The 27,488-nt window shown below is 55.0% G+C and overlaps 2 protein-coding genes across 6 annotated transcripts; one reads left to right on the plus strand and one right to left on the minus strand.

Annotated features, from left to right (window-relative positions):
* Window positions 1–594: 594 nt before the first annotated feature.
* On the minus strand, window positions 595–27,488 carry CERS4 (ceramide synthase 4). Of its 5 annotated transcripts, none has more exons than XM_032466299.1 (12): window positions 27,332–27,488; window positions 7,896–7,988; window positions 7,628–7,801; window positions 5,252–5,369; window positions 4,442–4,560; window positions 4,278–4,335; window positions 3,887–3,937; window positions 3,441–3,533; window positions 3,136–3,264; window positions 2,778–2,884; window positions 1,176–1,332; window positions 595–1,079 (listed from the first exon to the last, which is right to left on the minus strand). In XM_032466299.1, exons 3-12 carry the CDS (start codon window positions 7,798–7,800, stop codon window positions 903–905), a joined length of 1,182 nt encoding a protein of 393 aa, XP_032322190.1. In that variant the 5' UTR covers window position 7,801; window positions 7,896–7,988; window positions 27,332–27,488; the 3' UTR covers window positions 595–902. The 5 variants fall into 5 exon arrangements, with proteins under 5 accessions (XP_032322190.1, XP_032322187.1, XP_032322189.1 ...); XM_032466296.1 differs by lacking the exons at window positions 7,896–7,988; window positions 27,332–27,488 and adding exons at window positions 13,148–13,237; window positions 13,352–13,412; XM_032466298.1 differs by lacking the exon at window positions 7,896–7,988.
* LOC116659098 lies at window positions 6,924–9,169 on the plus strand. The gene is made up of 2 exons (XM_032466313.1): window positions 6,924–7,636; window positions 8,117–9,169. Exons 1-2 carry the CDS (start codon window positions 7,548–7,550, stop codon window positions 9,072–9,074), a joined length of 1,047 nt encoding a protein of 348 aa, XP_032322204.1. The 5' UTR covers window positions 6,924–7,547; the 3' UTR covers window positions 9,075–9,169.

The following is a 27,488-nucleotide window of genomic DNA, read 5'->3' on the forward strand; positions in this document are numbered from 1 at the left end:
TCTCCCTGCTGCCCCTCAGCCATCTCTTGACTCTCCTCCGACCCTTCTCTCTGGTATCCCCCTGAAGGCAGCACATTCTGGCCTGGCGTGGGACCTTGTGGTTGTGACTTCTGGGGTGTGGTCAGGGCACCTTCCCGCACAGCTCCTGAGGAGACACTGAACTCACCCAGGTGGACCTTGGGAATCCTACAGGAAGGAAGCTCGTACTTCACTGTCTCCAGGGAGGCCCCGGAGACCCTGAGGATAGGGTTCTGCCTGCCTCACGCAGGGGCTGCAGGGACAGGCGCTCAGCCTCCCCTCCACCCTCTTGCACGGTCCTATGTGACCTTTGGCGGAAGGACTCCACCTGTCTGAGCCTTGTACCTGCTCACCTGTCCTTGGTCTGTGAGTAGCTGGCTGAGGGCTGCCCTGGGGTGGAGGGAGGTGGCTTGGCTAAAGCATTGGCTGGGGGCCTGGGGCTCGCCTGAGGCGGGGGTCCCTGGGGGTGGGCGGCTGTGAATGTCCTGTTGGTGAGGTACAAAGTCCTGGCTGCCATGGGGCCCCAGGAGATGGCTGAGGAGCTGTGACAGGGATGCAGACTCTCAGGCAGAGAAGGTGGCTCCGTTCAAGTTTTATTGGACCCCTTTCTGCCCGGAGCTCTTCACAATCCCCAGGCCCCAGAGGTGGCTCTGGGGGACCTCAGGAGCCTGTGACTGCCCACCCCCGGCTGTCCAGTTACCTGAGGGAAGGAGGGAGGGTGGGCAGAGGAAGGGGCTGGAGACAGATCATCAGCCCTCCCCGCCACCTGGGGGCAGGGCCCTCCCTGTCTCCACACAGCTGGCCCCAGGGCCGCTGGTCCAGCCACCTCACAAATCCAAGCTGCCGGGTGCTGGGGCAGCCCCTCGCGGCCAGTCCTTGGCCATCTACGTGGCTCGTGTGTGCCCATTGGCCACCCGCCCGGCTGCCCGGATCCGAGGGCCATCGGTGGGGGCTGCTCCAGGCTGGTGAGCTGCCCCATTCTTCAGCCGCGGAACCTCTGGGGCCGCCTCCCCGTCGCTCGAATCCGACTCCTCCACGTCACTGCGAACATCCTTCTCCATCTGGGGAACCGGGAGGAGGGAGGGGTGAGGCGCGGGGCTGGGCTGGAGGCTCCAGGGAGGCCCACACCAGCCCACCATTGCCCAGCCCGGCTCTACCTGGCCTTTCTTCATAAAGCTGTAGATCATGCGAAGGATGAGGCAAGACCAGAACACGTGCAGCAGCTGCAGCAGCATCAGAAGCGTGTTGAAGAAGTAGTAGCTGAAGAAGGGTTCCAGGTTGGCGATGGATTCGTAGTACGTGGTGTAGATGATCCTACAGTGGGCGAGGAGCGAGAGGCCGGGGTTCACCAGCTGTGGCAGGCCCCTGTCCTAGGAAGCACTAACGTGTGTGACTTTCCCAGCTCTAGAACCTTCTATGGCTCCCCGTGACCCACCCCGGACTGATACCTGTGTCCCTCAGCTGGGCATTTAAGTACCTCCCTCACCTGGTTATATTAAGTTAGTAGAACACACAAGCTTGCCAAGGGACCCACGCTCCCATCTCCCCACTTCATGGCTGCTTCCTCTCCATCCCTGCAGGCCTCCCTGACCTGCAAACATCAGGGGACCCCAGGACTGGGCCTCTCTGTCCATGCCTGGTCCCTGGTGACTCGTCTCGTGGCTACGAATACTGGACATTTACGTCTCTCCCCAGAACCCCAGGTGGGTGTCCACTGCTTCCTCCACATTTCAGTGGTGGTAGTTGGTGGCGGTTTGCAGGTCCCTCAAACCCCAGCACAGCCAGAGCTGAGCTTCTGATCCTCAAGCAGCAACTCATGGCCCTTGAGTCACCCTCCCCAAGTCCACCTACTTCTCTCACCTACACTGGTCCAGCCCCATCATTGCCCACCTGGACCAGGGCAGTCACCTCTGCCCTGGCCCCCAGCTCGTGCTCGAATGTCTCACCAGCTATTCCCCCTGCAGCCACCAGAGGGAGCCCGTGAGTACTGCCAGGTCCCACCCCACCTCTGTTCAGAACCCTCCAGGGCTCCTACCTAGCTTGGGATAAAAGCCCAACTTCTCCCCAAGGCCCAGAAGGCCCCGCTTACTCTGGCTTATCACCTCCTCCCTCTCCCTCTTGCCTCACTCTGATTCTGTCACACAGGCCTCTCTGTTCCTCCAGCATGCTGGGCACGGTCCTGCCTCAGGGCTTTTGCACATGCTGTTCCCTCTGCCTGGACCACTCTTCCCCTATGATCAGTAATTTTCTCCCTCACTTCCTGCCAGTCTCTATGAACTCTATCAGTGAGGTCTTTTCTGACCACCCAAATTCCAACTATCCACACAGTTCCTTTGCCCTTCCCAACTTTTTCTCTTTAGCACGATCACTCCCTCATGTACTCCACAGTGTACTTGTTTGCCTTGTTTATTCTATTTCCCCACCCACCAGTGTCAGCTCCAAGCAAGCAGGGACCCTCACATGGCTCCCTCGGCTTGGTGTGTGAGGCTCAGCACTGGGCTGACTGGGCGAGCTGGCGTCCAACCCTGGCTCCTAACCCATGTTCCATGCACACGGGATGATGACTGAGCCCAGTTTTCTGTCTCTCCTACCCTTGGGCCTTTGCATATCCTGCGCCCTGTGCTGGGAATGCCCTGCCTTGCCTCCTCCTGGAAGCCTCCCAGCCAACAACTCCAGCTCCCTGGATCAGGAAACCAAGGGTGAGGTATCTCAGCCACACCCGGCCATCTCTCCAACGCCCAGCGGGAGGGCTGACTCACTCTGTGGGGAAGAGCACAAGGCGAGTGTAGAAGAAGACCAAGGAGAAGATGATGAAGAGAGTGTCGCAAGTGCGCCGCCAGTGCGTGTAGTTGAACAACTTACAGGCCTGGGGAGGACAGCAGAGAGAAATGGATTCAGGAGGGGGAGGGCAGGGCTGAGAAGCGGGGGGCCTTCCTCCCAAGGAAAAGGTGCTGTGCGGCTGGGCCAGGTGAGTCAGGGCAGGGTCTTATCTCTAGGAACTGCCTAGAAACGTAAGAAGTGTGTCTGTGAGTGGGAGAAGCTTCTTTGCCCAGGAAGACTGACAGGGGAGGAGGCACCTCAGCTCCAGGGGCCCTGGGAGGGCAGGGGCGGGCCCACCTCCAGCAGGAAGTCGGAGGAGTCGTGCAGCAGCAGCACCAGAGAGCCAATGCGCAGCAGGTTCGCGCTGTAGGAGAAGACGATCAGGGTGATGGTTATGAAGTGATGCACCACCTGCTCCTTGAAATCCTGCGGGAGACCAAGGAGGGATCACAGCCCTCAGGGCTGGGGACAGGCCCTTCCAGGGGGCTGCTTGGCGAGTGGACTCCGCACCTCCTGCCAGAGGCACCAAGGGTCTCAGGGTGTGCGGGTCATGACCGCTCCAGGGCTTCACTTCTTCAGACGGACTCTTGGCCTGGCCTCACCTTGCGCTTGATGTCGAAGGGCAGCGTGATCAGCAGGGAGATGTAGAAACTCAGCTCCATGAGGTACCAGTGGTACAGGGCCAGCTTCAGGGTCTGTGGTGGGGTGTGCAAAGTTAGCTATGGGGAGTGGAGGCTCCTGTGGGGCGGGGGCATGGGGCAGGCTCCTCCCCATTTGCTCAAACCCACGACACTTGAATCCCAGTGAGTGAGGAAGGCATAAGCCCCCCATCCCTGGAGGTAATAAAGGGCAGTAGTCTTGTGGCAGCTCCTGCTCTGAGTTTCCCGACTCCTGGCCCCTCTCCATTCCACAGGGAAGGCAAAAATAAGAGTGGGAATCGGAGGGGAATTATGGTATGATGTCCAGCTTTGGTTCGCTTGCCTGTGGCCACAGGAACTCTGAGCACCCTGACCCTCCCACCAGCCTGCAAACACGTCCTGCCACTCACCTGCTTTGGGTAATTGTCCCAGCACATCACCGGCGTCCACAGCCATGACTCCTGCAGGGATGTGGGAGTCTGAGGCTGTCCAAAGCTTAGAACCCAGCCCCCCACCCCAGCCGCCTCAGGGCTCCCTGGCCCTCGGTGTGCTGCTCTCACTGTAGACAAGGTGCTTATACAGAATCCCCAGCCCTGACACACAGTAGGTCCTCAGTAGGCACCCACTGAGTGAACATTCACCCTGACCTTGCCATGTTCTCTCTACCCTCTCTGGGCCTTTGCATGTGTTTTCCCCTCTGCCTGAACCCCACAGCCCCCTCCCCCATCCAGTCCAGGTCTAGCACTGAGTAGGTGCTTGTGGGATAGGCAGAGGGGCAGATAAGCTGTCAGGGACACTCACGCGGTACAGGACCAAGAGTCCACCGATGAAGGAGCACAGGTAGAAGACGAACCTCCAACTGTGGGAGGGGACGGAGCCCACGGGGCAGCTGTCAGAGGGGCAGACCTCCCCCGCCCCTGCCGCTGCCCCCTCAACACCCCCTCCCCAGCGCGCCCTGCGCTCACCTGGCCTCACAGAACTTCTTGCTCAGGCAGGGCCGGTCCTGGTTCCGGCGTCTCCGGAACCAGTGTTGGGTCTGCCGCAGCGTGAGGCCGCACTGGGTGGCCAGGAGGGTCATCTGGGGCTGGGGAGGGGGTGATGGGGGCCAGGGTCACAGAGGCTGGCTTCCTGCCTCTGTCATGGGACAGGCAGGCCATCCCCTGCGGCCCCAGACCTCACCTGAGGGGTTGTCTGCCTATGGAGGTGGGGGACTAGGGGGCTTCACAGGGTGGGGCCCCCCCAGGATAAGCCTTACAAAAACCCATCTCTGCTCCCAGGCAGGTGACTGACTGATGGGGACTGGGATTAAGAAAGAGGCTGGGGGGGCAGCCCCCCACAGAGGTTTTCTTGCACCCCTTCCAGAAGTCAGGCCTTACCCCAACTCCGACCTGTGGAGGGAGACTGACAATGGGGGGGGGGTCACAGGCACTCTGTTCAGCAGGAGCTGCCTACCACCCCCGCCCAAGGGATGGAGACGCCCCCTTCCCTGCTTCCCCCAGGACCCAGCCCAGCACCTCCCACAGCCCAGACCCTGCCCACCAGGCAGACCCACTGCGGATGGGACTAGAGGGAGGGTCACAGGACCGCCTTTGGGAGTGGGGGGCCCCCAGAACAGGCCTGCCAATGCAGGTCCCAGTGAAGTGGTGGTGGTGGGGCACTGTGGGGGTATCAGAGGCTGCCCTGGCCTTTCCCTACCCCCAACAACTGGGCACATACTGCTCCCAGGGCAGCCCAGCAGGCCACTGGGTTTGGAGGAGAGGGTCGGGGGACCTCACCTCTGTGGGCCTCTGCCCTTCCGTCAGGAAGTGCTTCTCCAGAGCGGCAATGGGCTTCACCAGCCTCCTGGTCTGACTGCGCAGCCCCAGCCACCGGCTCAGGGGCAGGCCGACGAATCTGCGTGTAGGGGAGACAGCCCATCAGTCCAGGCGGGGAGATGGAGGCCCAGAGGGGCCAGGTCACGTCTTGGGAACCTGGAGGGGGTGGCCTGACCACTGCATGGGGCCAAACTTAAGAAAGGCAGCTGGAATGGTCTTGGGGATGGAGGAAGAAGGGCAACTTTTGGGGTAGCCAGGCACTGTCAATCCCAAAACAGGGATGAGAGTCCCCTCCCCACCAGCCTCATGGTGGCCTGGGTCCTGGGTGCCTCCCACCAGGCTAGGGACTCCCTGTGGGCAGGAGCAGCTCTGCTTCCTCTCTGGCCTCCCTCCTCCCAGCACCCCAACCCCTCCTCCAGCTTAGACACTGGGAGGAGCCAGGACCCTGGTCAGTCAATCACCAAATTGTCCACAAGGGGGCCCCCAAGACCAGGGGTCAGGAAGGAATTTCCTGTCTGCCTTGCCAACATCACCTTTCATTTGGGGAAACTGAGGCTCTGGGTGGCCCAGCAAGAACTTGTGTCAGACTCAATTGTGTTGGGGCGCAGGGGTGGGGTGGGGAGAGTAAGAATGGACATGACATGTTTATTGAATGTTTATGATCTTCCAGGCTAGTGTCCAAGTCCACCTCACGTGCTGGCTCACTAAGCCCTATTATTATTGTCCCCATTGTCCTGATGTGCAAACTGAGGCTCAAAGAGGTCAGAAATACACCCAAGTGAGTGGCAGACCTGGAAATGGAAACCAGGGTTCACCTTCACTTAACGGGAAAAACCCTTGCCTTTGACCCCAGAAAAGCTGCCTCCAATCCCACTGCCCTTCGGAAAGGCAAGGGGCGCCTCTGGGGCGAGTTAACACCCCCACCTCAGCTGGAGCCATCAGCTAAATACGTGAGGAAACAGACCCGTCCTTCAGGGCCTGGCTGAATTGGGCCTCCCTGAATTCCTCAGGCAAAGCCTCAAGCCCTGCAGACCTACCCGCTGTGTGTCCTCAGGCAGGTCACTTGACCTCTCTGTACTTCCAGTGCCGCTCCCATAAAATGGGGTTAATAACAGTTCCACCTCACAGGGTTGCAATGAGGGCTGAGTTAAGACGCTGAACTGCTTAGAGCAGTGGCTGGCCCAGTGTAAGAGCTCAAACAGCGTCTGTTAAATACCATGTTTAAGAATGTTCCCTGGGCTCCCTGGGTCCAGCCTGCGTCCAGGGAGCCCAGGCCCCAGGAGGCTCCTCATGAGTGCAGAAGCCAGACCAAAGTGCAGGATGCTCCCGTGTCCCTGTACTCAGGGTGGGACACAGGAGGGGACCCAAAGTGGGGGCGGGGGGAGGGCTGAAGGGCTCTGTAGGGGGAGGGGCAGGAGTCCTGGGAACCCAGCCTGGAAGGAACCGCAGGGGAGTGAGTGCAAGGGCCAGGGGGTTGCCAAGAAGGTGGGGGGCCTGAAATCACACGTGAGGAGTGGAGGAGGGGGAGGGGCCCTAGGGTATGGAGGGGGAATCTTGGCGGGGTGGGGCAGGCCATGTGGGAGGGCTGCAGGCAGTCTGGCAGGAAAGGGCCTGGCAAGGAGGGTCTGGGAGCTGTTGATCAAGTGGGAAAGGGCACGACCACCTGGGACAGAGGGACCTCAGGAGAGATACCCACGTCCAGGAGATGGACAGCCAGGGAAAGGATGGACCCCAGTTTGGGGCAGCATCTGGGGTACATGAGAAATGATTGAAAATCCACGGGGTTTGGCAACCAGGAGGTCACTGGGAATCTGGGCAGGTGGCATAGACTCAGGGGCCGGATGCCAGGCTGCAGGAGGCTGGGGGTGAGTGGAGGGGACCACAAGGAGCTGGAGTGCCCATGCCTCTTCCTTTGGCTACCTTTGGAAGGTGTTAGAAAAAGCAAGGAGGGAAAGAGGGTGGGGAAGAGGGCGGGGTGGTGGGGGGAGAGGTGCCCAGATGGTGCTGAGGGAGTGGGGAGGGGGCAGGAACGATGCCTCTGCAGACCTGTCCATGGGCAGCAAAGCGGGTACATCCCCCTCCAGGCCCCCTACTCATTTTCTGAAGACGCTGGCAGGCCCAGACCAGAGCTCTGGGCAGTGGTCCACAACACCGGGCATCAGCGATCAGAAGAGTGCGAGTGGCGGCAGCTGGGGGCAGGACGGAGTCAGGAAAAGCACTTTGACCAAAGCCAGGCTCCAACCAGGGACACATTAGGATGAAACCATGCAGGTGGGGCAGCACCAGGTGGTTGCCACAACACGAGGGACGACGTGCCAGGGCACAGCGGATACTCACCTCTCAAAGGTAAAGCGCACGGCCAGCAGCACCAGCGCCAGGGGCAGGGCCATCAGCATGTCCCGGGGGTGGGGGTAGACCAAGCCATCTCGGTCCTCTAGGTCAGCCCATGAGTTGTTGGCTGGCAGCCAGAACCTGTCCTGCCACAGCCACTCGTTCAGGCTGGACCACATCCTGTAGACATAGGGTCCGGTGAATGGAGAGGTCGGCAGGCAGGATGGGTGGGGCGGGAGAGCCCATCACCCAACCCTCGTCCCTCACAGCACACCTGGCGACCTGGAGTTTATTCCAACCAGTGTTAAAGACAGACTTGGGCTGTGTGTCAGGCAACTGACCCGACCTCTCTGAACCTCAAGTTCATCTGTAAAACAAGGACAGTAATACTGAGGTCTCAGCCCAGCCTGATAAGGTGCACAAAGTGCTTAGCCCGGTGCCTACTGACCTTCACAATACAGCTCCTGACAGTAGTTATTATTCTGTACCTTACAGACTCCGGGACGGTGGCCAGAAGCCAAGGGAGGGGCTGACTTCTCAAGTGCCGGGAAAGGCTTCCTTACATTGCAGAAAGAGGCCTTTGATGCAGCCCAAAGATGAAGGATTTAAGGAACGCCACAGCCCCCTCCCTGGCCATCCTTCCAAACGTGGATTCCCCTTGAGGTGTGAATGTTGCCTGGCTCACCGTCCCAACAGCCCGGCTGTGGCTGGACAAGAGCGCCTACTGCGTGACCGAGCACTGCGTGGAGCAGTGATCACAGTGAACCAGCTTCTCACCCAGACCTGCTGGGGGAGCAGCCCCTACCTGTGGGGTCCAGTCGTCTTGAGGAGCCCCCCAAGTTTTTCCCTTTCCCAAGATTTAAGACATGTGCCCAAAACCCCACACTGGTCCCCACTTGGGAAGTTTGTTCATTCATATGTTGTCTGTCCATCTACCCATCCACCCACCTATCCATCTCCCCCATCCATACATCCATCTACCCACCTGTCTATCCATCCATCCACCTACTCATTGTCTGTCTATTCATCCACCCACGCATCCATCCACCGATTTGTCTGTTCATCCATCCAGTTACCTGCCTGCCCACCTGTATGTCTATCCATCCATCCATCCATCCACCCGTCTAGACACCCATCCATCTACCCATCCATATACCTATACCCATCCATCCGTATACCCATCTGTACATCCATCTGCCTACCTGTCTATCTACCTGTCTGTTCATCCATCCATCCACCCACTCATTGTCCATCTACTCATCCATCCATCCATCCGTCTAGTCATCTGCCTGCTCAACTGTCTATCTACCCATCCATCCATCCACCCACCTGTCTACCCATCCATGCATATATACCTGTCCATACATCCATCTGCCCACCTGTCTGTCTACTTGCCTGTCCATCCATCCATCCACCCACCTATCTGTCCGTCCATCCACAAGATGTTCTCTGAGTGACTTGTATGTGCCAGCCTGATGCTGGGTGTTGGGGACACAGCAGGGAACAAAGCAGACATGCTCCTGTCCCCATGGAGCTCATAATACAATACACAAGTAAGCAGATTCATGAACAAATGAGATAACACAGTGTGATGGGGCCTAGTAGAAAAGAAACAGGGTGGTGTGATTTATCAAGGAAGGTCTCTAAGGAGATACCATCTGAGCTGAGATCCAGAGATGAGGAGGGCCTGGGTTGATGCAAATGAGAGTAGCGGTGGTGGAGATTTCCAGAGAAATATGCAGCAGGTGCAAAGGCCCTGAGGCAGGACCGAGTGTTGGAGGACCAGTAAGGATTCCCGAGTGGCTGGAGCAGAGTGAGTAAGGGGGAGCCTGGGAGGAGGTGAGGGCAGGGAGGTGATTGGGCAGATCCTGCAGGGTCTGTGGGCTATGGGGAGGAATTTGGATAATTTCCTCCAACATTTTATGATGAAAAATTTCAAACTTACAGAAAAGTTGAAAGAATTTACAGTGAACATCTGTATACCTACCACTAGACTCTACCATTCACATTTTGCTCTATTGCTTCATTTCACATCTGCCCATCCTTCCATCCCTCTATCCACCTGGCAGTCCACTTTCAGGGTGCATTTCAAAACAAGCAGCAGACATCAAGTCACATCACCCCTAAATATTTCAGCATGCAGATCATTAACTAGAATTCAGTATTTTTTTTTTCCCTTTCAAGGTTAAATTTACTAGAGAAAAAAAATTCACGTGAGGTGTACGGTTGCTGAGTTTTGACAAATACAAGCACCTGTGTAAATCAACTTCTGGCCACAAAACGTTCCCGTCCCTCCACAAGGCTCTCTCTCGGGCCCCTTCCTGGTCAATCTCCATCTCCACCGTCCAAAAGGAACTTCTGCTCCAATTTTTTTTTTCCATCACAGATTACTTCCGTCTCTGCCAGAACTTCGTCTAAATAGAATCACAAACCCTGTCTTTGTGTCTGGCTTCTTTCACTTGTGTCATGTTTTCGAGATTCATCCCCGTTATTACTTCTGTCACCACCAAGCAATTCTCCGACACTAGCTGGGTGTCCTACAGTGCAACTCAAGTCTGACACTAGCTACCTGGAGGTACACAGGTGGATGGCTCTGTCCCAGACTGCACCTGCCGCGCTTCAGACGCCCATCACAAGTCCGGATTGTCACCTGTGTGTCTGACCGACCAGCTGGAGATCAGAGGTTCCCACAGTCCCCTCCTTGGGTTTGATTAATTTGCTACAGCAGCTCATAGAACACAGAAACACAGTTTATTTGCTAGATTACCGGTTTTTTATAAAAGGATGTAACTCAAGAACAGCCACATGGAAAGGGTCATCGGGCAAGTTATGGGGAAAGGGCTCAGAGCTTCAATGCCCTTTCTGGATGCACCACGTTCCCCAAACCTCCACGTGTTCACCAACCCAGCTTTCTGAACCCTGTGCTTTTGGGTTTTTAATGGAGGCTTCATTATATAGTCATAGTAATTAAATCATTGGCCACTGGAGACCTGGGGGTGGGACTGAAAGTTACAACCCTCAGATCACCTGGTTTGGTCCCTGGCAACTGGCCCCTTCCTTAGGTGACCTGGTGGGCTTTCCAAAAGCCCTGCATAAGCATAAGAAAAGACAACTTCACTTCTCTCCTCACTGAGGACAGTCCCAAGGTTTTTAGGAGCTCTGTGACGGGACCAGGGACGAGGGACAGAAGACCAAATAGATATTTCTCATAGCACATGTCAAATACAGAAAAAAAGAAAAATTATCAGAGTCTGGGGAACTGGGTGAACCAGAATGGTGAGCGGATTTGGGGGCAGGACTTGGGTTTGGTGTTGGATAAGACAAACAGTGGGGGAGGGGGGACCTCAGATGTCCCTGGGATGCGGGGAGGAGGCAGGAGCTCCTCTGGGCTGGGGCAGGGGCAGGAGGACTGTTTAAATCCACAGGGATGGATGGAATTCCCCAGGGAGGAGATGTAGCTGAAGGGGCAGCCCAGAGACCATGCCGGGTAGAGGGGAGGTGTGAGGTGGGGCGTCCAGATTCAGGCATCAGTGACGCGATTAGCAGTGACTGCCACCACTGGACACTCCAGTGTGGGAGGGACACTAGAAGGCAGCAGCCTGACCAATGGGCAAGGGTGTCCAAAAAGAAACCCCCCAAAACACAGAGCAGCCCTCACCATCCAGTTATGCAAAGGGTTAAACTGCAACCCACTGCAGTCAACCACAGACAGTTTGCCCTGAGGGGAGTTCAGGATATAAGCCACACCCCCGGAAGAATTTCGATGACCCCAGATTCTCGCATCTTCCCATACACAGAAAAGCACGAAAATCATTAACTTAAGATGTCTGTTCTATGTGATTAGCAGTCATTTTTTACCAAGATGTATGCTTGACTGTGTCCATGTCCTAGCCAAAAAAATTCATGTATTTCCTGGCTCCTTCCCTACCTGGTCCGGAGCAGTTTACTCAGAGATACTAAGTGGCTGTTTCCAGGGCTACAGTCCTCAGTAAGACCCAGAATAAAACAAACTCACAGCTCTCACGTCCTGTGGTTTTTCTTTAAGCTGACAGGTATGTGACAGTGGTTAGCCTAGCCTAGACCCCACAAGGCTCAGGGGGCCCAGGCCGAACAGACAGATGGACAGGTGGATGTGGGGACTTTTGCTCAAGGGGCTGCTCTCTCTAGAAAAAGAACCTTGCCAACAGGCAAAGCTCGCTTGATCCCAGGCACCCACTGGAGCGCAAGGGCCCATGCCCAGCCTGGAATTCCTGGCCCCACCTCCCAGCCAGAGCCACACCCACCACAGAGCATCCACAGCTGGCTCCTCAGGGACCCTTCTGCTCATCAGACATCCAGCTAGAGCTGGGGCCAGAGCCCAGGAGTCCAGGCCCCCAGCCCCATGCTTGTCCCCCACCCAAGGGTGCCCAGATCGGCGTCCACCGCAGCTGTGGTGCCTGCATGTCTTGATGAGCTTCAGGGATGAGTGAAAACACACAAGAGCAATGGCATTTCAAAATCCCAGGCCCCTGCCCATGTCCCCAGCCTCAAAGCCCACTATTCACTGCCTATTCCCACCATACTATGTGATTTCACACACCCCAGACTTCATAAATGCTGCCTTCTGCCTAGAATGCCCAGCTAACACTTACTGCCCCAGGCTGGGTGCTGAGGATACAGGATAGTGGGGAACCAAGCAAGGTCTCAGCACTCACAGGGCTTACCTATCTTTCTTGTCTGGCTGGCAAACTCCTATGCATCCTTCAAAACCCAGTCCAGTCATCACCTCCTGGAGGCACCTCCCAAGTGCCCCCACCTCAGATCCAGTTAAAGCACCCTCTGCCAGCTCTGCCTCATTCACTGTGACACTGGGAACTGGCTGGGCAGTCTTTTGGGAGAGTGAGAGTAGAGGAGGAAGGAAGCACGATGACCCTCAGCTGAAGCCGGCGCAGCCTTTTCCGGCCCCAAAGTCAGACAGGGGAATAGAAACGAACTTTCCAAACCAGAGAGCCCGCCAAGGGGGCTTCAGACCGACATGCCCTGACTGCAGAGGTCCCGGCCCTGGGAGTCCTGTGCTCTCTAACCTGTGTCTGTCTGATCCCCCAACCCTTTCACCTTCTTGGTAAAGAAGAGACGCTGAGGTCTGAGAAGAAAACAGGGTCTGGAACCCAGCAGACTGGCCAGAGGCCCAGCTCCCATGCTCGCAGCCCCGGATGCCTGTGTCTTCTCCCACCTCTCGGTGGGACAGGTGCCCTCCTTACGTTGTGGTTGAGTAGGCCGCATGTGGAGCCTGTGGGCAGGGTCTGGCACACAGAAGGGGCTCTGCCTCCCCCTAGCCCCTCATATTTAGACCCACTCCTGCCCTCTACACTCTGGCCCTGTTGATACACTCCATTCCCCCAACCAGCTCAACTCACTGCAGGGGCTGCTTGATGGGCTTCCAACTCATCAAGCTCACTCCTGCCCCAGGGCCTTTGCACGTGCTTTGTCTAACCCACCAAGTTCACTCCTGCCCCAGGGTCTTTGCATGTGCTGTGTCCAACTCACCAAGCTTCAATTTCATTTTTTCTCTTTTGGACCCCAGCTCCTTTGCTCCTTCCCTGTGATACTCTGCCTCTTAGGGCCTCAGCTGCCCATCTGAAAAACAGGTACAGCCAGATCTTCTGCTTTACCGCCTGGAGACTCAAGAGGCCAGGCAGTTTGTCAACACTCCACACTGGTAGCTGAATGGATTTGATTCCTGCAACGTACCTGTCATGTGACCTCGAGCAGGTGAACTGGCCGCCCCATGTTTTAGTTTCCTCATCTGTAAAATGGGAATAGCAGTAGCCCCCTCCATGTCGGGGTGGTTGGGAATGATGCCTGGGGTGGAATGAGCACTGAGTAAAATCATCAGCAGTAGAGAAGAGGGGGTGGTGGATGGGGGGCAGCCTGGAGAGCAGGCTGTTGGGCTGCAGCAGGTTCTAGGGGGTCCTTCCCGGAAACCCCCGGCCTCTGCAGGCTTCCGAGGGCTGGCTTGGCTAAAGCTGCCACGGGCTCCCTTGGAGAATCACCAAGTGGGCGATTCAGCCTGACCAACCTGAGCCTTCTTCCCAGTTACCCCGTCCTCCCCACACTCCCCACCCGGTTTCCCAGCCTGGCTGCTTTTTGAAGGCTCTTTGGCCCCGCTCCCAGCCCTGCCACTGCCACCTGGGAGCCAGACTGATAATCCTTCTTAGTGGCTAAAAATACCCCCAGATTGGGGGAAAGAGAGATGAGGGCTTTGTGCTGATCCGGAGAGGGGGGAGGATGAGCAAGGATTCCTGTTACTCCCCCAAACCCCCAAGTGCCCCAGCACCACCCAGCGGAGCAGGTCTGGGCACCTCGGTTGTTTTGTTTTACTTTAAATCGAGCTGGAAACACAGGACTTGGCCGGGTTGTGAAGAAGGAAATCAATTCAGACTCCAGATGTCTGGGCCGCCCAGGGAAGAACAGATACACACACACTCACCCGGCCCCCGCAGCCTGGCCTGCTGCCCAGGGTCACCTGACTCCTTTGGCTGGAGGCCCAGGCAGAGAACACATGATGTGCTGAGCAGGGGTTATTTGTAGATAATCGCAGCAGCCACCCCTGCACTGGGCCCAGGCTCCTCGACTCAGGCCTCTCTGAGAAGCTCCATGACGGGTGCTAATGCCCAGAGATGCAGCTGGTCCAGAAGACACTGCCATGCTGCTCCCTGCAAAGACCCCAAGGAGGGCCCTGAGTCCAGGGCTCTGCCTATTTCCAGCCTCTCATATTTAGACCCACTCCTACCCTCCACACTCTGGCCCTGTTGATACAAACCCCCTCCTGCCACCAGCTCAATTCACTGCAACGGCTGCTTGAAGGGCTTCCAACACACAAGCTCACTCCTGCCCCAGGGCCTTTGCACATGCTGTTCTCCCACACAACTCCTGTCTAGCTCTGTCTCATTATTCACATCTCAGCTCACCTGTTACCTCCTCAGAGAAACCTTGGATCACTACCAAAGCCAGTGTATTATGCCATCTCCTTACCCTGCTTAGTTCCTTCAGCCCTCTCATCCCACTTAATCTGTTTTTGTATTTACATATTTGTCTGCCTCACCCCACGGCATAAGCCTCACCAAGGCGAGAATGCTGTTTAGTAACTGCTGTGTCCTCAAACAGGGCCTGGCACAACATTAGGTGCCAACTAAGTGTTTGCTAAGTGGATGAATGAGTGGGTAGAAGAGACACATGGACAGGTGGGTGGACATGAGGACTTTGGCTCAAGTGGTCGAACTTTCTAGAAAAAGAAACCACCTGCTTTAATGGGCAAGGTGAGCTCAATCTCCCTAAAGTAGGTTCACTGTCTCCTCCTTTCAGAACTCAGAAGACGGAGGCTCAAAGCAAGAAGCAGCTGGATGGAGGTCACCGCACCAGCAAGGAGAGAACCAGGGCTGGAAGCTCGTGGGCGGGGGGGGGGGGGGGGGGTGCTGTCCACCAGCGGGCTCAGGGCTCACAGGACCTGGTGGAGGCCTCCCAAGGCCTGTCTGCCTATCAGGGTTTCCCAGGGAGCAGGGCACCAGGAAGGTGCATATGATTTCCTAACTTTGCTTTCTTAACTCCTATGCCAGCTGGCAGGCTCAGGGGCCTGGGTGAGCCTTGGTGAGGGCTGGCTGTGCCCGCTCCTCCCCAGAACCAGCTCCCTCCCTCCCACTGCCTCTGCTCCAGCCCAGCCCCTGCACCAGCCCACAGCAGGTGCTGGGATTCCCAAGAGCTTCCCCTGGCATCCAGCCTGCAGGCCTTTCCACCAGCTTCACTGGGCCAGTTCCGACTAGTCTTTAAGATCTAGATCAGATTCAATTCCTGACTCAAGAGGCCGCCCCACCAAGGGCCTCTCTTCAGAGCTTTTGTTCAGCCCTGGCCGGCCTGGCCTGGCAGAGCTTAGAGAGCGAGGTGGCTGAGTCCCTCCTCCCTCCCCCAGCCCGGATGACGTGGGTCCCCAGCATCACCTGGCGTGGGTGTGTGTTGCTGGTGGGGTCAGTCAGGGTGGTTTCAAGAAGGACTGAGGCAGGAGAGGGGATCAGGTCTCTGGAGTTTGAGGGGGAAACGGCAGGCACAGCCCTTGCGGCGGGCGGGGGCGGAGGCAGCAGGGTCAGATTGTCACCTGCAGGGCAGGGGCCAGGGCAAGGGTGAGGGCGTGCACACAGACAGGTGTGTAAGAGGAACTCACTTGGCCCATTACAATTAAAACCAGAATCACACGGCTCTATTGAGGTATTCCTGGCATACAAAAACCATATGTGTTTAAAGTGCACGATTCGGGGGAGGGTCTAGCTTAGCAGCAGAGCACGGACTTAGCACACACGAGGTCCTGGGTCCAATCCCTGGTACCTCTGTCAAAAATAAATAAACACGGGGTGGAAGGTACAGCCTTCCAGTGGTAGATTTGGTGTGCCCGAGGTCCTGGATTCAATCCCAGTGCCTCCATTAAGGGTGCAATAAATAAATAAAGATATTATAAATAAATAAAAACCTAATTACCCCCCCAAATAAATGCATAAATCTAATTACCTCCCTCCTTCCCCCCAAAAAAAGAAAGAAAGAAAGAAAAGTAAAGTGTGATGTGATGCACCTGACATATGTACATAGTGGTGAAATCATCACCGCAATCAAGACACTGAACACACCCATCACTCCCCGAGATTTCCTCGTGTCCGTTAAGACTTCCTCCCTCTCCTCTGGTCCAGTGAAAAGTGGAAGCAACCCGGATGTCCAACGCCGGAGGTGGTGGGGGAGCGGTGAGGGAGGGGTGGGAATCAGAAACCTCAAGATTCCATACAATGAAACAGTCCATCAGGGTTTAAAAGGAGGAGGCAGCTATGACACAGATGAACCTGGAGGACGTGCTGCTCAGTGAAGTAAGCCAGGCTCAAAAGGACAAATATTGTCTGAGTCCCCTTAGAGCAGATCCCCAGAGGGGTCAGATTTACAGAGAGAGGAAGTGGGATGGTTGGGGGGGGGTCCGGAGCAGGGGGATGGGGAGCTGACTTTAATGGGGGCAGAGTTTCTGTTTGGAAAGACCAAAAGTTGTGGAGACTGGTTTCCCAGAAATGTGAATATACGTAACACTACTGAACTGTGCACTTAAAAAGAGTCAAGATGGTAATTTTTTTTTTTTGGAGGAGGGGAGGTAATTAGGTTTATTCATTTATTTACTTATTTAATGGTGGTACTGGGGATTGAACCCAGGACCTCGTGCAGGCTAAGCTCTATCACTGAGCTACACCTTCCCCCTGGTTAATTCTTTTGTTATACGTATTTTACCACAATTTAAAAAATTTTTTTAAATACAAAAATTACCAAATTGGGATGGGGGGAGGAGGAAAATCTATGCTCACAGACTTGGGAAGATCGTTGAGTTGAAAAAACAAAATGAAAGCAAAATGCAGAGAGACACTAATGGCCTGATAAACATAATTCACGGAGCAGAAAACCACCAGAAGCATTCTGCTTCTGGTAATAGCAGAGTTAGCTGCATCAGACAGCCCTCTCGGAGATGCCAATGACACTCTCTGGACTACACATCAAAAAACGCCCTGAAAGTGCTGGTGTGGCAACGTCCAGTGTGGTATCCACCAGCCACACGTGGCCATTTCCATTTCAATTAATTAAAATTAAATAAAACTTGAAATTCAGTTCCTCAGTTGCACCAGCAACATTTGTATACTCAGTAGCCACATGTGGCTTATGGCTGCCATATTGGGCAATGGAGATATGGAATATTTCCATCATTGCAGAAAATTCTACTGGGCAGTCCTGCTCTAGAGAGTGACCAAAAATAGGTGTAAGTTGGAGGAGAGTCTGTATCTATGGTAAGGGAACCCTATGGGGTGAGCTTCCCATTTTTCATTTTTATTCATCAGAATTAGAAACTGGCTGGAAAAATGAGAAGATGGAGCACAAAGAGATCACAACAGTTTAACCATGGGACAGAACATGCAAGAAAGGAAAAAGTAAAAAAAAAAAAAAAAAAAAAAAAAAGGTCCAAATTCTACACAAAAATGCTGTGCAAGTCTCTTGCTAAGCCTTGAAGTATATGCAGGGCAGATTCCAACCAGCCTAGGTAAAGCTGAAAGAAAAAAAGCTTTCATCTGCTACCTATCACAGGGGAAATAGACTATGGAGCTTAAGCCCAGACAGTTTAACTGCCTTTTAAAAAATACATTAAAAAACAATCAATGTTCTTCAGAGGAACATAACAGAATCCAGAGTCTCAATAATATATCTTTCAGAATGTCCAGAACACAATCCAAAATTACTTGACACTGAAGAAACAGAAAAACATGACCTACACTCAGGAAGAAAATTAATGCGGACTGATCCTGAGGTGAACCACATGTTGGAATGAGCAGATAAGGACTCTGAAGCAGTGATCAGAAATACACTCAAGGAGGTGAAGAAAAAGTACCTCCTAATGAATGAACAAGGAAGAAACTTCAGCAAAGAAGCAGAAACTATAAAAATGCACCAAATGGAAATTCTACACCTGAAAAATACAAATACTAGAAATAATGCACTGTGGACTCAGCCGTTAAAAAAAAAAATGTATATATATATATACATATATTTATATATATCTCATATATATATATGAGATTTTGCCATTTGTAACCACATGGATGGACTTGAAGGGTATTATACTTAGTGAAGTAAGGCGGACAGAGAAAGATAAATACTACATGCTATTGCATATGTGAAATCTAGGAAAGAAAGCAAACTAGTGAATAGAACGAAAAAGAAACAGACTCACAGATACTGAGAACAAAGTAGTAGTTACCAGTGGGGAGAGGGAAGTGGGGAGGGGCAAGACGGGACAGAATTAAGAGTTACAAACTACTGTAAAGGTTGTATAACTACTATAGAGATACAAAATAAATAAGCTATAGGAATATACTGTACAGCACGGGGAATACAGCTAATGTTCTATAGTAACCATAAGTGAAATATAACCTTTAAAAATTGGAAATCACAGGGGGAGGGTCTAACAGTGGTAGAGCTCATGCTTAGCATGCACAAGGTCTTGGGTTCAATCTCCAGTGCCTCCATTAAAAATAATGAATTAATTATAAATAAATAAATAAACCTAATCACCTCCCCCCTCCAGGGGGCGGGGGAAAGAAACCAATTCCCAGTCAAGTACAGTCCCCCAAGGAGATGTCACTACCCACCTTCCAGGCTGGAGGGAATTCTAGGCTCCACGTTGCACCCCGAGGCCATCCCTCCTCCACCCAGCCTGGGCTCACACCTGTCCAGCTCTAGCCAGCGGGCCTCTGGTCCCCTCTGCCGCCCCCTTGTGGAGACCAGCTCAGGGAGGGGCAAGCAGGAGCAAAACTCAGACTGCCTTCCGGGACAGCAGGCCTCGTGCACACCTTGTCCACGATAGCAGGGACTGTCCAACACATCAGTGTCGGTACCATCCCAGTGTTGCCCTGTGTCCTCTCGCGCTGGCCGTTCTCCCTGGGAAATCTCACCCACCCAGAAGCCTTGGTTGGCTTGCCTGTGCTTCGGTTTTCCAGATTCCTGCATCTCCCAGATTTCTCCCCTAATGCCACCAACTGCCACCCCAACACCGCCTGGCTGTTCGTTGCACAGACACATCACACTTAAGTCATTCTCCACCCAGAGTGTGCTTTCTTCCTCCTAAGGCTTCTCGGCCAAGATCCCACCATCCACCCACTCTTTGGGAACAGGAACCTGGGTGTCACCCCGGACTCCTCCTCACACACTCCTATCCCCCTGCCCATCCTGGACACTCAGCTGCCCACCAGGTCCTGCATCCATCTCCCTGGTAACAATCAAGCTAGTTCCTTCTCCATCAATTCTCACAACCAAGGCCCCATCTCTCATCTCAGTCATCATGGCCACCTACGCCTTGGTCTCCCTGCCTCTGTCTATCTGCATCTCCCTCCCCCAAAGAGAGAGCGAGGTGCGGCATCACATGCAGACAGTAGCCATAAAACTAACACAGTGAAAACAAGGTAACATTCGGTCCTGGCCAGTACCGGACCCTGGCAAGTCTGCCAGCCCAGGTCTAAGCCCTCCTGGTTTGAAGGGAGGTTGGCAAGTACCTGTCACCTGAGCCTTAGAGACACAGTGGGAACCTTGGGCCTCAATGTTCACTGGAACGTGGGGGGGGGGGATTCTCCTGTGGGCAACCCTGGCAGGGGGACTGTCCTTGGGATTTCACAGTTGAGGGAAGTGCTGCAAGAGGTCACCAGTGGCTGGCTTCTGGGGGCGGGGTGGGTGATGGGGGCTGGGATAGGTGCTGGGGGCACAGCTGGGTAGGGATATCTTTGGGGAGTGGGGTTGGGGGTAGAGTGTGCTGGGGTGGGCAGCCTGATGTGGGAACTCCCGGCTTGTGCAGGAATTTGGGGGCGTACGGCCTGGGGTGGGAAAGGACAACTCCCTTTTGGGCAAATTCTGGATGTGGGACTCGGAGAAGGTACCGTCTGGGAGGCAGGAGGGATGATGATGGGGAGAGGGTGTGGCCTCAGGAGCCCCGGTGCCCCCTGACTTGACATGCACCTGGAACAGACACCTGCAGACCTGTCCAGGTCCCAGAAGAGCTGAGGAGTGAGACAGAGGCGGCCCGGGGAACCTCAGAGGAAGCCGATTTGGGTGGATCTGCTCCTGCGAGGTGGCCTCGGGCTAGGGGACTAACAGCACCTTCTGTGAACGCGTCATTACCCTAGCCCTGAGGGGCTGGTGCGGAAACCCCAGGGGTTTCTGTCCGTGGGCCCTTTAAGGACCAGAGGTGTTTATGTAAATGAATGTCAAGCACTTCCTCTGGGAGGCAGTCTGTCCTTCCCCACCCATCCCTATCTCACAGCCCTACAGCGGCTCACTATCCCTCCTCCCGCTGGAGAGGGGCACCCTAATCTCATCACGGAGGCCTTTGTGATCTGGCTCTGCTCACCACCCTCTCTCCCCCACGGTACCTCCTGCAGCCACCAGACTCCACGGTTCTCAGCGTGGGGTCCCCAGCCTGCCCAGGGTCTATTCAAATCTCAGAAACATCGTTCTAATGCAGAATCTGGATGCCTAACGCAACTGCCTTTGCCTGGGCTGGGCTGTTCCCTCCATGTGAATCACTATTCACCCTCTCCTAGTTCTTCAAGTAAGCCACCTGCCTGTTGCTGCCTCCAGGAAGCCTTCCAGGGCTGCCCAGGGCTGTGTGGTTCCTTTGTTTGGCTCCGGTTATCCTGCGTTGTAACTGCCCAAGGAGGTGTCTGTCTCCTCAACGCAGGAGGTGGCTGGGAGCGGGGGCGGGGTGGGGAGAGGCAGTAAACAAGTTCCAATTCCTGTGGGTGTCCATCACCAGCTCCAACTTGGGCTGAGGTTCAAATATTACCTCCTCAGAAGAGCCAAGTTACATCAGCATGAATAAGGCAGTGAAGAATGCCTGGGCAAAAACACAACTTTAATGCTGCTAACATCTACAATGGGGGGTGATTACAGAAGATTCCAGTAATCGCAGAAAGAGAGCTAGTCTGTTTTCTCAATAAAGAACTGCTCTGAATGAAAGTTAGTGGCTGCCAATATCCCCAACTTAATGGTTTCTAAATATTCTGGGACCAATATCTAAGCCAGATTTGAGCAAGATTGTATGCAAATGACTTGTGTACTTTTCAGACTTCCCAAGGTCCTAAGGCAAGACTGTTTCACCAAATGCCAACATGTCAATTGGCGAATCTCACTCAAGAATCCTGGCAGAATACTGTTGCTGGTTGAAACCAGTTGAAATAGGCCAGCACCTATGGCCCTCCTGACTGGTAAAATTCACAGCAAGCATCTTCCTAATGTCATCAGAGCACAGGGAAGACTTCCTGCTGTACTCCTGGAAAAGTCCTGAAAATCCTTAACCCGGGGAGCCAAGGTCACTGAACCCAGGACCCAGAAATTCAGGCTTGCAAGCAAGAGACCTCACTCCCTGTATTATTCAAATCAATGCACCCTTGGCCATAGACCTCAACAGATGTGTGGCATCATGTGAATTTGGTTGTTTCCATCCATCAAAGAGGCGATGGTTTCAAAATTCAGATTCGCGACTTTGCCAATGAGAAGAAATACATCAGAGGATGCATGTGCCTGGGCACAGCCTGACACCTCCTCCAAGGATTGCCTCAGTGGTAGAGCATGTGCTTAGCATGCACGAGGTCCTGGGTTCAATCCCTAGTATCTCCATTAAAAAAAAAAAGAGTAAATAAATAAACCTAATTACCTCCCCTTTGCAAAAGAAAGAAAGGAAGGAAGGAAGAAAGGAAGAATTGCTTTGTAATCTGCAGCCCAGAGGAGCCTCTGGACTCTCAGTCCACAAGAAACTTGACAGTCAGCAGTGGAAGGGAACCTAGACTTTACGATTAGAAATTAGCCATCTCGAGGACAGTACTGATAATATACATCATAAAGGGTCACAGCTTTTGTCCTGGAAAATGGGCTATGAAAAAAATTTCCTTTTTATCCTAAAGTGGGAGATTCAATATCTATGAAGAGGGGGGGAAAAGTAACTTTAAGAGAGACTCTGACCACCAGAAGTAAAGTAACCATCCACCCCACCCCACCCCACCCCTATCCCACTCTCAATATATTTCTGGAAAATTCTAGGAATACATGGGAAGGGCCTAAGTGTCCTGTCTGGGGGTCTGGCTTGCCCCCAACTCCTTTCAGTCCCTGGGCAGGCCCCCAGGAAGCTGTAGCAGGCATTCAAGGCTGGGTGTTTCTGTCGTCTGCAATTTACAGCTGGGGAAACTGAGGCACGGGGTGGGAAGTGGAGAGCTGGGATTCATTCAAACCTAAGCCTGCCTGGATCCAGAGCCTGCCACCCCATATACCCTCTCCAGCCCCTCCCCTACCAAGCCAAGCCTTCCAGGCTGCGGCCAAAAGTTCCTGGGATGCCTGTTGGCACGTCTCATTTACTGGGAGCCTACAGCGTGCCAAGTGCTGGGTTACCTACTGGGGAGTCAGCAGAGAATAGACCTGATCAGGATCCTCCCCCTCACGGAGTGGGGGTATTAGACAAGAGGGGCCGGTGGGAGGCGGCACATACCATCTATTTTATTCATCTGTTTCATTACGTCTGGTATGGGAGGGAAAACAAAGGCGGGAAAAGGAGATCAGGAATCTGGCGGCCAGGGCTGTAATTTTAAACAGGAAGGTCTGGAAGGCCTCCCTGTGAAGGTGATGTTTCAGCAAAAGAGGTGAGGGAGGAGGCTATGGGGCTAGAGCATTCTGGGTAGTGGGAACCGTCTGTGCAAAGGCCCTGAAGCAGGGAGATGGCACAAAGACAAGGAAGCCCGTGGGGCTGGAATAGAGGGGAGAGTGGGGAGAGAGGAGGGCAGGGACATGACAGCCTTATATACAGACCCGCCCTAACCAATGGCTCAGATGGAGAAGGAGACCCAGAGGCTGACACTTCCTCCTGCCTGCTCTCCCCTCCTGTCACTGTCCTTGTCCCCCGCCATTGCCTGACAGGTTAGCCTTGCTTCAGCTGTGGCCCCATCACACCTGCCAGCATCACCGTCATAGCTGAACCAGGGCCAAAAGGAGTTGCCCTTAGGCGCACCCATCCCCAATTTGGAGGGAGGGGCAGGGGACAGTCCTGGTCCCAGTGTCCCAACTCAGCGGAACCTCTGATCTAGGTCCTGGCATCTGAGTGTCTGAATCCACTCCATCAAGCCTCTAAAACTGGAGTAGTGGGGGTAGGAAGGGTGAGTGGGCCCAGGTGACCAAGTCCTTGTCCCCATGAATCTTTCTCCTACATCTGGAAGGGGAGTGACAATGGGCCGGTGGGGGGGATGGGGGCGTCCTCAAAACATACCTGCTTTGGTTTTTGCTGCTTGTCCTCACAGCTCAGCCAGGCCATCCCTGGGTCCCTTAGGGCTCCTGTAGCCTCTCTGAGAACATCCAGCCCCAACACCCAGCTCTGTGCTCTGCCTCCTCCCTCTGACCCTCATCTCTTCTGCCTCCTTCAGCACCTTCTCCTCACAATTCCCCTCCACTCCCTCCAGCCCCTCCCTCTCTCCTCAGGGGAGAAGCCTTGCCCACCAGGAAAGGGCTGGTCCTCCCTTCCTTCCTCCTGCCAGCTTCCTCTACCTTCAGGGCACAGTGACCACTCCACACTGGACACAACGCCAAAGCAACCTCCTGGCAAACCGCACGGCAACGGGGCCCAACAACCTTGCACCCCTTGAGTAAGGACCCATCCAGGGTCTGCTGTTGTTGGAATGAGGGGCCTTAAGGACTCTCAGTCTCTTCATCTGCCCCTCTCCCTACTCTCTCCCTGGCTTACTCTGCTCCAGTCACACTGGCTTCCTAGCTCTACCTCCAACATGCCAGGCTGGGTCCTGCCTCAGGACCTTTGCACATGCTGGTCCCGCTGCAATGCTCTTCCTCCAGATATCCACCTGGCTGACTCCTTCTCATCCTTCAGGTTTCATGCCCCTACCCTCTCCCTGCTGCCCTCCTCCCAGAACATCAGCTCCATGGCAGGGGGAGGTGGGGAGCAGAAGGGAAGCTTCATTTTTGTTCACTGCTAGTCACCAGGGCCTCCCAGCACAGGTGCCTCATAATTACGTGTTGGATGAATCAATGACAGACAGACAGGGTGGAAGGGAGGTGGGGTCAAACACAGATATAGGCATAGATAGTGGCAGATACCTGACCCACTCCTAGGATACAGCCTTGGGATCCTGACACAAAATATGGTTTGGGGAGCTTAGGAAGAAGTGGGGAAAGAGGAGAGCTCCTGCTGGTTCAGTGTGGAGAACTGGTATGACAGGATCATATTAACAAAGGTATAAAGGCCAGACTGAGGGAAGAGAAAGGCCTCCTCTATGCCAATCTGGTTAGAACCAGGCTAGGTCCTAGAGGCCAATTCAAGGGGGGCAAAGATGATTCTGAATGGCTTGGGGGTAGGGGTGGGTTTGGGAGAGGGGAAGGCAGCCAAATAAGGGTGTAAGACCCCTGCCACAGAGAGGAATTATTCCTGCAACAGATTCAGAGACAGGGCTGAGGCTAACCTCTTCCTACATTTTAAAACTCTTACTTCCTTGGCTTCTGGCCTGCCACCCACTCCTGGTTTCCTTTCACTCTCTCTCTCCCCACTTCATCTCCCCAGGGTGCGAGTATCTCCTGAACACCAGGCTTGCTTCTCCAAAGCCTACCTTCTGTCTTATCTCCATCTGGGTGCCTAAGGGCATCACAATTTCCCAATGCTGTGGAACAGATTGCTGACTTGCACTTGAACCTGCTCCTCAATCAGTGGCTACTCCATCCCCACCCCCACTTCAAATCTATCCTGGATCCACCCACTTCTCACTCATCCATGCCTCCACCTGGTCCAGCCCCATTATGATCAGTGCAGTTGCCTTCATGCTGACCTCCTGACTCCTGCCCATAGCTCCTCCCACGGACCCGGTGAGGCCTCCCCTCCACATTTTTGTCCACTGGTCTCTCTGCCCATCAACTCTTCATAATCCTGAGTAACTGGGCCAATAGTCGGCCACCGCATACAAGAAGCCTCCCCTGACTCCTTCCAGGGTGAGCCAGATCACTTCTCCGGGCTCCCCTTCTCCCCACCTGGGGCATCCACTCTGCTTTACTGGGTGCTATTATGATCTGCGCATTGTACTCACCGCTAAGGTGATACCTGTTATTATGCCTATTTTATAGGTGCAGAACTGAGCCAGGAGGAGGTGAAGTCACTTGCCTGAGAGCACTAAATTCAAACTAGTAGGACAAGGACAGAGGTGGCTTCCAGAAAGCCGGAAAGGGGACAGCCTGCAGTGCCCAGATAAGTGAGGAGCGTGCCCTTTGGGGCCTGCTTTCCCATGGGCGTCCCCGGAGTGGTGGGAGGAGTGAATCCTAGCCAACTCCTAACTGCCAACTACCAGCATCCCAGAGGCTCCTGGGCCCATGGATCACTTCCGGACAGGTACTGGGCCAGCCAAACACCTTCCTCGCCTGATTCACTCAACCTGCAGCCGGCTGTGTGTCCTGGAGGTGGGCGCAGTCATGCATTCCTCCCATTTCTCAGAGCAGGAAATAGAGGCTCACGGGGCCTTAAACTCCAATCAGTGCTGCAGCCCTCCCCCATCCCCCAAAGAGGTAAGGCTGCCACAGGGATGGGTCAAGCCCTTTCCTCACCAAAGTTTCCTTTGATCTGAACAAACAACATTCCTAGATACTGGTACTACTGACCCATTTTACAGACAGGCAAACTGAGACTCAGACTTCCTCTGGGGCCAGGAGGCTAATTCCATGACTAAGGTTCTCAGCTGGGAGTAGGTGAGCTGAGACAGCAGGTGAGGAAGGTCCTGCCTGCTTCCACCCTGCAGCCTGGGTGGGCCTGCAGAGACCCAGGTGTGGGGAGTGAGGTCCCCTCAACCCTGCACTCCCATCACCACCAAGTTTATTCACAGCAGCTGTTCCTGGAAGGGGACTGGGCTGAGGCTTCAAAGACAAGCCTACACTCCAGAATTTCCATCTTGGGTGGCCAATACAACAGATCCAGGTTGCCCCAGTAGGGCTAGCCCGGCCCCTGCACTCAGTCTCCTGGGACCTGGCCTGGGCTGGGAGTGGGGTCTTCAGGAACCTCCCCCCATCAGGTGGGATCTCACAGGTTTTGCAAGTCAGATTCAGCCACAATAGCCCCACACCCCAGACCTGTTTTTCCCTCCACTTTCCTGTCCCTCCAAGCCCCCAGCTGCCTATGCCAGAAATCTCCACGCACTTTCCTTCGTGACCCAATTCTGAGCAGGCAGAGAATGAAGGTGATGTTCTTCTGCCGTAACGAACCCCAGTTCACCCACTTCTCATCACCCCTTCCTGTTGGGTTCAAACCTGCTGCCTCCTCCCATCTCTTCTGCCCACAGCCGCTGCTGGACCGTCCTGAGACACAATCGACCATGTCATTCACTTGGTTCTAAGCCTCCTTGATCCCCACAGACTTGAGAACGGAATTCACGCACTCGCCATCTTCGAGGCCTGGACTAACCTCTTCCCACCTCCGATCCCGCTCACCTCACTTCAGCCACGCTGGCCTCTTTTCCGCCCTGCAAACACACCAGTCTGGGCCCTGCCTCAGAATCTTTTGCTCTTTTCTGGGCCTAAACAACCCTAGCTGGCTGGTCCACTCCGGCCCGGAGGACACCTTCTCCAGAAACCCTCCCAGACTCTAATTCATCTCCCAAATGTGTTGTCTTCCCTGCACTTAGCACCGGCTGGAAAGATGTGTCTGTTTACGCGGTTCCTGACGGCTACGTAGCCGGGCTGCGGGCTCCGGGGCCAAGGGCCCCGGCTGCACCCCCAGCCCCGGCACGTCCATGGCACCCAGTAGGCGCTTCGTATGAGTTCGCTAGTGAGCGACCGTCGCGCTCCTCGCGTTCACACATCCGGATTCCCCCGCGTCACCGTGCTAGGCTCGTCCCCGCTCCCGCCTGCCGGTTTCCGAGCAGCGTCCTGGGGCGCCCGCGGCGCCCCAGCCCTCGGGAGAGCGGGGCTCTCTCGGGGAGGCGGCCCGGGCCTGGGACCAGATGGGAAGCCCCGGGAGGCCGTTCCGGCGAGGTGATGGGAGACAGCGGCTGCGTCCGGGGGCCGCTGCCGGCGCCATGGCCGTGGAGGCGGGGCCGGAGCTCGCCGCGAGGGTGGCGTTCCGGGCCGCGTTCGGGGAGCCGGGGGCTCGCTTACCTGGGGGCGCAGGCTACCGGGCGCACAGGGGGCCGGCGGCGGGGCGGGGGCCGGCGCGCCGCGCGCAGATGCAGAGGAGAAAGAGACGCGCGCGGCCAGCACGAGGCGGCCGGACTCTGCTCCCGGCACCGCCTCCGCTCGGAGCCGGGAGGAAGGC

The sequence above is a fragment of the Camelus ferus genome, chromosome 22, assembly GCF_009834535.1.
Source record: "Camelus ferus isolate YT-003-E chromosome 22, BCGSAC_Cfer_1.0, whole genome shotgun sequence".
NCBI classification, from domain to species: Eukaryota; Metazoa; Chordata; class Mammalia; order Artiodactyla; family Camelidae; genus Camelus; species Camelus ferus.